This window comes from Ruditapes philippinarum, unplaced genomic scaffold (assembly GCF_026571515.1).
Source record: "Ruditapes philippinarum isolate M1 unplaced genomic scaffold, ASM2657151v2 ctg226_1_1_1_1, whole genome shotgun sequence".
NCBI classification, from domain to species: Eukaryota; Metazoa; Mollusca; class Bivalvia; order Venerida; family Veneridae; genus Ruditapes; species Ruditapes philippinarum.
The window spans coordinates 37,344-50,130 of NW_026856455.1; the positions used below are offsets into that span (position 1 = coordinate 37,344).

The 12,787-nt window shown below is 35.4% G+C and overlaps 1 protein-coding gene across 1 annotated transcript; it reads right to left on the bottom strand.

Moving 5' to 3' along the window:
• Positions 1 to 3,421: 3,421 nt before the first annotated feature.
• Positions 3,422 to 10,865, bottom strand: LOC132746603 (heat shock 70 kDa protein 12A-like). Its single transcript, XM_060735809.1, has 5 exons — positions 10,528 to 10,865; positions 8,867 to 9,293; positions 5,837 to 6,055; positions 5,067 to 5,220; positions 3,422 to 4,593 (listed from the first exon to the last, which is right to left on the bottom strand). The coding sequence occupies exons 1-5, from the start codon at positions 10,863 to 10,865 to the stop codon at positions 3,542 to 3,544; spliced, it is 2,190 nt and encodes a 729-aa protein (XP_060591792.1). The 3' UTR covers positions 3,422 to 3,541.
• Positions 10,866 to 12,787: the final 1,922 nt, after the last annotated feature.

The following is a 12,787-nucleotide window of genomic DNA, read 5'->3' on the forward strand; positions in this document are numbered from 1 at the left end:
TTTTGTATAACAAAAAATCCTGAATAATTCATCAAAAACTTTTCAGTCCAGTGTGTTTTCTACCTTCAGTATTAATCAGGGACTTAAAATATAACTTAAGTATATTATATAAGTCCTAGGTGTTAATAGAAACCATTTTTATAATTTGACATGGAAAGAAAAATGCATGTTATATTACTTTATTAGTCCCTTTGTTACTATTTTAAATACTGTTCGTATATTTGCTACATTTATAGTAAAAATAAAAAAACAGACTTTGTTCATTTTGACTACTGTTTTGTATGTTCCAAAGAAAATACATTTAATATTATAATCTCTAGCAAGCCTACCATAGTTCAGGATGAACACTCCCTTTCGTCCGCCTATTCATCTGTGATATACAGTTCTGGTAAAATCCAATTAATCATTGAAATTTTTTAAGAAGATAATTATGTCTACTTGTTCATCGTCACTTGCTGCATTCCTTGCTTGGACGCCCTTTGATGTTTTAAATCAATGATTTTCTTGTACTATTTTGTAATATGAAATTAGGCAAAGCCTATGAACGAGATTCCTTTCATTTTTCCGTTTCATTCGGTATTTCATGTACCGCTTCCGTATTAACTCGGAACACTCGACGTTCATTATTAATCCGAAAAGTTGAGATTTGTTCCGTTATCGGAATACACTGTCTTTTATCGTTGAGTTACATTGTAAATGACGGCGCCTAACTAGAACTGACACTGAAAATTTAATTGATAGGTATAAAATTTTATATACTTTTAATTGCTTTATTTGATTTTCTTTTAAATATACACGTGTAGTCTCGCGGGCCCTGACTTTGACTTCCCCGTAATATAACAGCGCCATATCGATTACATTGTATGATTCATAGAAAGGCGCAATATTAATTTTGTCATAAAATGTTGCCAGAATGATGCAAGTCATAGAAAGGCGCAATATTAATTTTTGTCATGGAAAGGCGCAATACTGATGTTCAGAGAAAGCTGCGATATATAGATATTTGTCATAGAAAGACACCGGAGTAATATTAGTCATACAAAGGCGCCAGATTGACCTTTGTCAAAAAAAAGGCGCCAGATTGACCTTTGTCAAAAAAGAAATCAAAAAAAAGGCGCCAGAATGATGTTTATAAAAGAAAGGCGCCAGAATGATGTTTATAAAAGAAAGGCGCCAGAATGATGTTTATAAAAGAAATACGCAAGATTGATGTTATTCAGAGAAAGGCGTCGGAGTTTTCTTTGTCAAAGAAAGACAACAGGATAAAGTTAGTCACAGAATGGCACCGGATTGTTGTTAGTGTTAAAAAGGCATCAGATTGATGTTTGTCAATGAAAGGCGCAAGATAATTAAGACGATATTATCAGAACATAGCAGAACAGAATATTATTTATATTCCTTTATTTCAGAGCATAAGCACACAACTCAACAGAGAACAGGTCATAACACTATACAAGACAATGAACCAAAGCCATGTTTGACTCATTACTATAAAAAACCAATGAACAGCAACAGCAGTAGCACCCCCATTACAAACACCAACAACATTTGAGCCGTGTCATGACAAAACCAACATAGTGCGTTTGCGACCAGCATGGATCCAGACCAGCCTGCGCAGTCTGATCAGGATCCATGCTGTTCGCTATCAGTTTCTCTTCTTGTAATAGGGTTTGTAAGCGAACAGCATGGATCATGATCAGACTGCGCGGATGCGCAGGCTGGTCTGGATCCATGCTGGTCGCAAACGCACTGTTGGTTTTGTCATGACACGGCTCATTTGTCAATTAACAAAAATAGTATATCACAGATACGCTTAAAGTTGATATACTGTAAATGATTTAAAAAAGTATAAAAAGGGTTAAAGAAATAATAAAAAAATAATGTAAATAACTTTATGGATTAAGATTGTTTTGATTAAACCAAGGTAATACAGCCCTTAACAACAGTCTTTTTGGTAACACGTTAAACATATCTTGAGAAAGAATAAATTGAGCCGCGTCACGACAAAACCAACATAGTGCGTTTGCGACCAGCATGGATCCAGGCCAGCCTGCGCATCCGCACAGTCTGATCAGGATCCATGCTGTTCGCTTATCAACTCTATTACAAGTAGAGAAACTGATAGCGAACAGCATGGATCCTGATCAGACTGCGCGAAAGCACAGGCTGGTCTGGATCCATGCTGGTCGCAAACCCATTATGTTGGTTTTGTCATGACGCGGCTCAAATTATAAATTGAAGATATACTAATTAATGAGAGATGCAATGTATATGGTTTATAACGTACGTCTAAAATTAATGTCTATTTTAACGTTTTGTCACTTTGTAATAATGTTGTAAACAATCCATTTATGATTAAAAAACTAATCACGGTATTATATTATCCTTTAAAGTGACATTATGCTCATATTTTCATAGTTAATTAAGCTGAACTATCTAGATTGACTGCTATTTAAAATGGTGATTGACCAACAGTTCATATTGAAAAATGTTTCAAATAAAATTTGAATCTGCCTAAAAATATAAAAGGACTGCCCACTCTTTTTATGAACTGAACGTTGCAGGTAAATTCTAATGGACATTTACGAAAAATTTGTTTGGAAACCGTGCGTTGTTTATTGTCAATGTGAAATAAAAATTTATTTTGACTTCCACATATTGACTCATTTATACCCTTGGATGGGCATAATGTCACTTTAAAGATCCTGTACCTCAAATTTTTATGGTTTCATATCATAAATACTAGTATGATGCTCAAATGAAAATTTATCAATATTGAAAGTTCCAAAAAGCATTATTTGTAAAGATGTTACTGACTTTACATTTCATGTAAATAAAGGGAGGTTATTAGAAATTTATTTTCTATAAAGTCTAAGTCAAATGTTTTCCATAAGAAATGAATGCAGATATGTCAATGATTACATATAATGCGATTTAAACATTTATAGTACATATTTAACATATTCTTGGATGTTTGAAAATTGTTTTAGAAGAATAATTATATACACAAATATAAAATGTCACTTAAGTAATGTTACATCATTATTCTCGCCCATATGGTCTCTTTCCGGTGGCGAGGGTTAACAAACCCAAACACGAACATTGTTACATCCTTAATTACAACATACAGGATCTCTAAATGATATCCTGTATTGTTATTTTCAACGGAATATTATCGCTTTAAATTTTACTTCTACATCAGTACTCGCACAAATCTATATCTGATATTTTCTGTCTTAAAATAATGAAGAAGTACGATGGATATTTCCAATTCTTTCCCTTTTGTCAAGGCAGTTAAGTGATAGTATAGTATTATCAAACCTTTTGTGAACGTTTTGACACAGTGCATAATTTTCTCAAAGTATTTTTCCAAGTTCTAATCCAAATAATCCTTTATCTTCCTAAACTATCCAATTGCACTTTATCATGGAATTAATATGTTTATATTCATAAGTTTTGTCGTACGTTATTGAATAACAGCAAATATTTCTATAACAGTTGTCACAATACAGAATACAGTTAACACCGCCTTGTCATGGCATTACTCGATTCTGAAATCAGCTGTATGTACGATTCCGTCAGACTTGATAGCTTCAACTCTTATATCAGAGTTACCAAACACCAGTCTTACTCTAACTGCATCCTGCTTCGTCGTCTCCCCTACACCTGGTTGTCTTTTTACAAAATAAAACCCAACGAAGTCACAAGATCTTTCGTCAACAAACATTGGATTGGCAGCTGAGGATCTATATAAAATCACAGGGAGGAACTTGTCTGATGTCGACATAGGATAGTATGTTCTGGTAGCTTGTACTTCCCCTGGCGTCACTGTTTGTCCAATTTCTACATGTTTGTCAAAAGCTCCATCGCACCACTTCTTCCCGTCGTCTTCATATTTTCTATTGCTTGGATGCGTTCCCTTTATATATGGAACTGTCATTGCAACTCCATACGTATAGCGGCTTTTTCTTGCAGAAATGCTCGATGGACGGTGACCGTACAGCACAGCTCCTTTCATAACGCATAAACTAGCTTCAATCGGGACAATGACCTTGACCATATGACCGAACGCTTCTTTTACAGCTTTTTGTAATACTGGGGATTCCGAAAACCCCCCGACCATAAGAATAGCTTTCACTGGCCTTGGTAGAGATTCCATCAGATCATGCGTGTGTTTAATAATATCGTCTACCGCTTGTTGGAAAAATTCTCTGAATAAAGCTGCGTCCATTCTTAGTTTGTCGCCATAAATATCGACTTTATTCGCGTACTTTCCTTGCTGCAATTTTTGCTTTACTTTTTCGTTTTGAAGCATTTCCTGCAGTCCGATTGGTATACGTATTGTCACTCTTTCTGTTGAATCAGCCGCTGTCATTCTCTTCTTATTCTCGAACTCTTCCAGCAGTTCGAGATATCCGGACTTGTGGGTCTTTGAGAAATCATTAAATACACCCGGTCCTACCAGATTTGAAATAAAGTTCAGGAATGATTTATTGACAACTGTCCCTCCCCAGTTGCCTCCTGTGGCCTTGTGAAGTTCTTTCAGAGTGTTGTCCTCGAGCACTTCGTGAACTGTGATATCAACTGTACCACCTAAGGATAAGGATAACAATAAAACTAAAAGTTGTAGCTTTTTCAAAATCTTAATTTCATCAAGGAATAATGTATAATATGCAGTGTCTACTGCTTGATACGATATAGCCGAATCTGATAAAGGAATACTGCATGATTCGCCATAAGTTGTACATATGTCACAATTAATATTGACAAAAGAGGTTTCTTTATACCTTACCACATACCTTCTCAAGTGTGACAAAGGCATACTGCATTATCCGTGAAGAAAGAAATAAACACATAATTCTTTTTCAAGTAAAACAGGTAAATGCTTGTTGTAACTTTACAGTCAAGTGTGACAAGATACTCAAAGATTTTTGCAGAATACAGCCTACCTCCAAACTTAAAAATTGCATGTTACTTGTCAGGTCTTCTAAACGTGTTATAAGAATACAGGTATCGCGAATTGATTCAATTTTAAAGTTTATAGTGACACCATAGACATGACCTACCTCCACAGTCGAGAATCATATAACGTGCCCCTGGTGGAAAAATAGTCATTCCGGTCTCTGTCTCCGGGTCACGTGTTATTGGTAGCAATTTGCAGAATATAGAGGCAGCTTCCGGTTCCAATGCTATCTCAATGTTGTTCTTATCCAACCCAGCCTGTAAGAAATAGTATTAAAGTGTGTCGTCTGTACTAAATGATGGCCTCATTTAGAAAAAAAGATGACCAAAAATATTTTTAAGTAATCTGAGAATAAAGTTTTAATTTTTTCTATAAATATTCTACAGTATTAAATTTTCTAGGTCTCTAAAGTTTCGTTACGTTACATATAACAAAAAATGTCTCTTGTATCAAAGTTTGGGGACCGTGTCAGTGTTAAATCATATACATGCACAGTGCGTTAAATGGAGTGCAGGTATTAGTTACCCGCACTCCAGATTATGGCAACTGATTGGATCATTTTTGCTGGGTTAACTTATTGTGGAAAGCGACAGAAACATCATATTCAGATGCTCGTTTATTGGTTACTTTTTTCCATATTGTGATAAAGGGAACGTGTTTTTATGTTTGACTATGATACAAAAGAGAAAGAACACCAAAACTATCTGGGGGCTACGCCCCCCTGGTACAAATCAGATAGCCTGGTGTTTCGATGCTCTTCCTATTACTTATACACAATAATTAAAGTGACAAAAATAATTCATTTCACATATACAGACAGTGTATGATTTTCTTCACAACTCTTTCATTACATTAAGTTCGTTTCTGGACTACCTTTTCAGCGGCGAGACGCATGAATTTCTTGGCCGAATCATTCCAAATAGCTGGGACGGTGATAACCCAGGTGACGTCATTAGTTCGAACGCCAGCGTACCCGTTTTGAAGTACCGTCATCAAGTGGTCTTTCAGAGCTCTGATGGAAAGGCTAAATACAGTCAATGCATCCAAGAGTTTGCCGTTTATATCTTTCAGTTGATAGTTCTGTGTTATTTCCTATGATAAAGAAACATGAGGAATTTATTTGTATACCAAAGTTGTAAATAAGTAAGTTTCGTGCTATTTCATAATTGAATTATTTCAGACATTTATGGGATCTTACGTGAATATTCAATTTGAATAGAAATTGTTACAAGGTCTTTGGCGTGTTTTATCACATTACTATGACAACCGTACAATGTATGTCTGTATGCCAATATGACACCAAATATGAAATTATTCTATCACTTGATATCATTATAAAAAAAGACTAAAAATCTTACAAAATAACATTATATTAGATCTTCCAAAGAGTAAACATGTGTTATATTGTACAGTTATAGTTATTTTCAATAGTAAACAATCCATGTAATGTAATTTACATGATATTTTATATATCAGTAATGTATTTAAATTTACTAATCTGTTTCTTTAAAAAATTGACATTTAAATGTCTGTGAATAATATTGAAACCATATTTAAAATCTGTATTTTTTCTGCTTTTACACAAAAGGATTACTAAGGATCGAACCAGTTATCCCTGAATTACTAAGGATCGGACCAGCTATCCCTGGATTACTAAGGATCGGACCAGCTATCCCTGGATTACTAAGGATCGGACCAGCTATCCCTGGTTTACTCAGGATCAGACCAGCTATCCCTGGATTACTAAGAATCGGACAAGTTATCCTTGGATTACTAAGGATCGGACCAGTTATCCCTGGATTACTAAGGATCGGACCATTTATCCCTGGATTACTAAGGATTGGACCAGTTATCCATGGATTACTAAGGATTGGACCAGCTATCCCTATATAACTATGAATCGGACCAGCTTTCCCTGGATTACTAAGGATCGGACCAGATATCCCTGGATTACTAAGGATCGAACTAGTTATCCCTGGATAACTAAGGATTGGACCAGCTTTTACTGGATTACTAATGATCGGACCAGCTTTCCTTGGGTTTCTATGGATCGGACCAGCTATACCTGGATTACTAAGAATCGGACAAGTTATCCTTGGATTACTAAGGATCAGACCAGTTATCCCTGGATTACTAAGGATCGGACCAGTTATCCCTGGATTACTAAGGATTGAACCAGTTATCCATGGATTACTAAGGATTGGACCAGCTATCCCTAGATTACTAAGAATGTGACCAGCTATCCCTAAATTACTAATGATCGGACCAGTTATCCCTGGATTACTAAGGATCGAACTAGTTATCCATGGATTACTAAGGATTGGACCATCTTTCCTTGGGTTTCTATGGATCGGACCAGCTATCCCTGGATTACTAAGAATCGGACAAGTTATCCTTGGATTACTAAGGATTGGACCAGCTATCACTAGATTACTAGGAATCGGACCAGCCATCCCTGGATTACTAAAGATCGGACCAGTTATCCCTGGATTACTAGGATCGGATTAGTTATCCCTGGATAACTAAGTATTGGACCAGCTTTACTTCGATTTCTAAGGATCGGACTAGCTATACCTAGATTACAAAGGATCGGACAAGTTATCCATGGATTACTAATGATCGACCTAGCTATCCATGGATTACTAAGGTTCAGAGAATCTATCCCTGAACTACTAAGGTTGGGACAAGCTATCCCTGGATTACTAAGGATCGGACCAGATATACCTGGATTACTAAGGATCGGACCAGCTATCCCTGGATTACTAAGGATTGGATCAAGTATCCCTAGATTGCTAAGAATTGGACCAACTAAGGATCGGAGCAACTTTCACTGGATTTTTAAGGATCGGACCAGCTATCCCTGGATTTCTAAGGATTGGACCTGCAACCCTTAGATTACCAAGCATTTGACCAGGTATCCCTGCATTACTTAGGATCGGACCAGTAATACCTGGATTACAAAGGATTGGACCAGTTATCCCTAGATTACTAAAATTATGACCAGCTATCCCTGGATTACTAAGGATCGGACCAGCTATCCCTGGATTACTAAGGATCGGACCAGCTATCCCTGGATTACTAAGAATCGGACAAGTTATCTTGGATTACTAAGGATCGGACCAGTTATCCCTGGATTACTAAGGATCGGACCAGTTATCCCTGGATTACTAAGGATCGGACCAGTTATCCCTGGATTACTAAGGATTGGACCAGCTATCCCTGGATTACTAAGGATCGGACCAGTTATCCCTGGATTACTAAGGATCGGACCAGCTATCCCTGGATTACTAAGGATCGGACCAGTTATCCCTGGATTACTAAGGATTGGACCAGTTATCCCTGGATTACTAAGGATCGGACCAGCTATCCCTGGATTACTAAGGATCGGACCAGCTATCCCTGGATTACTAAGGATCGGACCAGCTATCCCTGTATTACTAAGGATCGGACCAGCTATCCCTGGATTACTAAGGATCGGACCAGATATCCCTGGATTACTAAGGATTGGACCAGCTATCCCTGGATTACTAAGGATCGGACCAGCTATCCCTGGATTACTAAGGATCGGACCAGCTATCCCTGGATTACTAAGGATCGGACCAGCTATCCCTGGATTACTAAGGATCGGACCAGCTATCCCTTGATTACTAAGGATCGGACCAGTTATCCCTGGATTACTAAGGATTGGACCAGCTATCCCTAGATTACTAAAAATCGGACCAGCTATCCCTGGATTACTAAGGATCGGACCATATATCCCTTGATTACTTATTTTACGCTCTGACTATTAATCCTTGTGGTGGGACTATTGTAAGTTTTATACAATATATGTGCTTTAAAAGAAAGAAATTTGAATTTTCTGTATATTAGTTTCATATGATTTCGTTACGTTTTTTTATTTACCTTCTCGTGATGTAGTGTCATTTTGAACTCCCAAAAGAAAAACCAGGTTCTGTGTGCGTTTTCTTCACAAAGTGACGCGTATTTTGTTTTAGCCTCGTTTCCGAATGAATGCAGTTTCATGTCAGGTTGTAGGAGTAAGCATGTCGGAGTTTTGGCATTCATATTTCCTTGTGCAACGTTCCGCCACTCATTTGCGTGCATTTTAGAGGGGTTGGTGTCATATTCGTGCCGAAATGAGAATGCATATCCGGAGTAAGTTGTCCCAAAATCAATCGCAGCAACAAGCAGTCTGTTATTTGAACTTCCTGCAGGTACTCTCTGCGCAGACGACATCCTCTGTTTTGCAGATTTCGCAGGAAATGCAACTAGTTTAGATTCCATTTGCTTAGCACTTGGTCTTGCTTTTGGCTTTCCATTCTTCATTTCTCTTTAATGCAATAAAATTATAACTTTATGATTACTATAATATCAATTATTTGTATCAAATAAAAATCTAGCACCTTGATGTATATATACTTTAGAATGTACCGTTATTCAGTCAAACTTGTGATAAAGACCACCTTAAACATAAGAATCAGAACAGCAAGTTCTAGAAATGTCCACATTTTGTATTCAAATAATACATAATTATGCAGTACTCGGAATATTTATTAGATAGCATCTGGCAAAAAATGTTCACATTTCAACTGAGACATGTCTTTGTACACAGACATACGATTATGCACTTTTACAAATTATTGGGAAAAAAGAACTATGATACTAATAAGAAAATTGAAACACTTTTGAATTTGGAGATTCGTGAAAAGAAAAGACAAACACCCCCACACACCCCAAAAACAAAAAAGTATTATGGATTTTGATAGAACTATAAACATTATTTTTTTTATTTCTGCAGCATTCTTTGTGAGTGTATCTTTAGAATAAGCGACATTTATGTTTGAATCGTGAATTGAGGCAAAGTTTATCAATTCCTTTCTTGTTTTTGTTATAAGTCATGACTTTAGAAAGTACTCGAACCCATAGTTGGGAGACATACACATAACATCAAAACTAATAATAATAATAATAATAATAATAATAATAATAATAATAATAATAATTAACATTATAATAATAATAATAATAATAAGAAGAAGAAGAAGAAGAAGAAGAAGAAAAACAACAACAACAAAAATAATAATAATTACAATAATAATATTAATCGTGATACCTTTATTTCCACTAAAAGAAGAGCATTTAAAGGTTATTAATACATGCATCAGTTCTATTTACTTACCATATTCGGACAAAAGTTTGAACTAAATTATTTCCTGTTTGAATCGTTTAAAACATAGTATCGCTAAAAAGCATTTTGTTCTCAATTTTGTTCTACTTTTTTTTGTAAACAAGTAAATCAACATCATGGTTTAGTAATTAAAAAAGTCTTTAACATCTGTATGCCAGCCATTTTTCTGGAAACCATCTTTTAACAAACAAAAGACTTTTACTAACGGCTTATCTAAGCCCAAACTAAATCACTGAGATGTTTGATGCAAAATGGTTGTAACTAATATGCTATAAAAATGAAATAAAGCCATAACGCTTCAAGTTCCTGACAGTGTTTATTGTAAATCGACTCTTGACAATGTCGGAAAAAAAGATCGTTTGCCAAATATACTAACCTGCGACTAAGCGGCGTATCATCATTGATGGCCAAATTCCCTAAACCGGCATTTAAACCTGGAAGTGGTATTTTTTTAACTGACATTGCTGAACCAATTCGATGCTCTGCGGGTTTATATTGGTAGCCATCTTGTCTAGCTCCACGTGCTTCACGTGAATCAGCATACCGTCGATCGTATGACAGTCTCTCAGAGTCAATCTCCCTTCCGTAACAATCATATTCATTGGACCGCTGATATGGCGATCTGGCAAAACCCCGGGCTCCTCGTTCGTCATCGCTGTCACTATCATCGTCATAACGACCGGCTCTGCCTTTTTTCCATTGGTCGAAAGACATTTTAATGTAAATTATAACATTTAAATAAAACGAAATATTAAGTCCATCTCTATAATAAATCTAAATTTCGTTTTCAATTTACGCTTTTGTAAACATAGATCTATGTGACTCAGTCCATTTTCAGAAAATTGGAATTTTGTCGAGGAAAACCTTTCACCAAATTCCAATATTTGGTTTTACATTTTTTCTTGTTTAAACATTATATAAGTACATGTACATGTAAAATCCTCAAACGTCCCGATTACATATTTGTTTATTTTGATATTATCATAAATAAATATTTCAGCACGTACGTAACTGTTTTTGAAAGCGAAAGAGGAAGTTATAACTATATAAGGAATGTCGTAAAAATAAACTTTTACCAATATGAAATTATAAATAAAACGTGTTTTTATTTTTTGCAATAGATAATATTTTCATTTTGAAGATTAAAAATTCATATTAAAAAACAAAATTACAAAATTTAAACTATTTCTGATCTAGTTATTAAATTACTTGACTCAATAGCTATGTCGTTAACTATGGAGGGCGATCGTTGCCAACATTCCAGACATGTAATGTGTTCCTTTAGAAAACTACTTTTGAAAATGCGAACATGTATGTCTAGCATTTTTGATTGCATTCGTGCACAGCAAATGATATGCCTCTTAATCCAATCTTTTAATTGAATGCACCCGCTTTTAAATAACAAGTTTACATGTAAATCTTAACAACTGACCTAACACACATTTACAAGGTTGTATCTACCATTGCATATAATACATAAGCATGTTTACACACGTGTAGATATATATATGTACCTGAAAAACACAAATGAAATGTAAAACTCGAATGCAGAAAATATAATTCAATAAAACGTGTTTCCAGTCGTAGAACTACAACAGTACATTTACACAGTTACATGTTTAAAATGACAAAAGTAGATTCACAAAGTTAAACGATTTTAAGTCATGCATGACGCCCCGCCCCTCTCTGAGTACTTACGATTTTTTATCACGGAAATGTACGGACAGGTATAATACCCGTCGCCTCTCTCCTATTTCTCAATAAAGTGAAGGAAAACACGGCGTCCATTCTAACTTTTTTTATTTCTATAAAAAGTCCAATATAATTTGTATCAAATGAAAGATTACTCCATAAGCTTTCTATGAGTGCCTCGGAAATAAAAATGAATTAAATAGATGTACTGATTTTTTTGTTTGTTTTTTTTTTAGTCTGAAAATAACACTCTCGAATTGGTAAGAAAAACACGGCGTTCCCTCCAAACTTTTTTTTTATTTCGTAATATATTTTGATAATTTTGGATTGAAATAAAAGTGTGATTAATACGATTCATGATATATGATTATATAATGCCTCAAAATAAAAAGGAATTAAATCAAAATGAATTAACTTTTCGTTAAAAAGTTTATCATGTTACTTTCTGTAAAATAGGGAAAATAAGAATCCCTAAAGAACGCTCAAAACGACAAAATTGAGAATGTTGCAGGCCGGTTTGATTGAGCCTGCTCATGGACGGTAATGGAAAGAGCAAATTATCGTCCACGCCCCCTAGCACCGACTTAAGCAAAATTCAACATGAACTGGTACAATTTTGAATTTTGAAACATCCGCAGATGTGTTAATATGGTGATTATCATGGAACCTTCAATTTGACACGTAAGTGCCATACCATGAAAAACGGCATATGATCCCCAAGTAAAAAAACAACAAAACACACTCTGAAATTCAGTAAGAGAAACATGGCGCCCCTTACTTACTTTTTTATTTCTTGGTCAATTTTGATAATTTTAGAATATGATAAGATCATCAAGGAAAGGCGGCGTTGATAATTTTAGACTCAAGTAAAAAATTCTGGAAACAAAGTGATCCCTCGGAAGCATTAATCACAACAAAATTACATAAGAATTGCAGACTCGGTT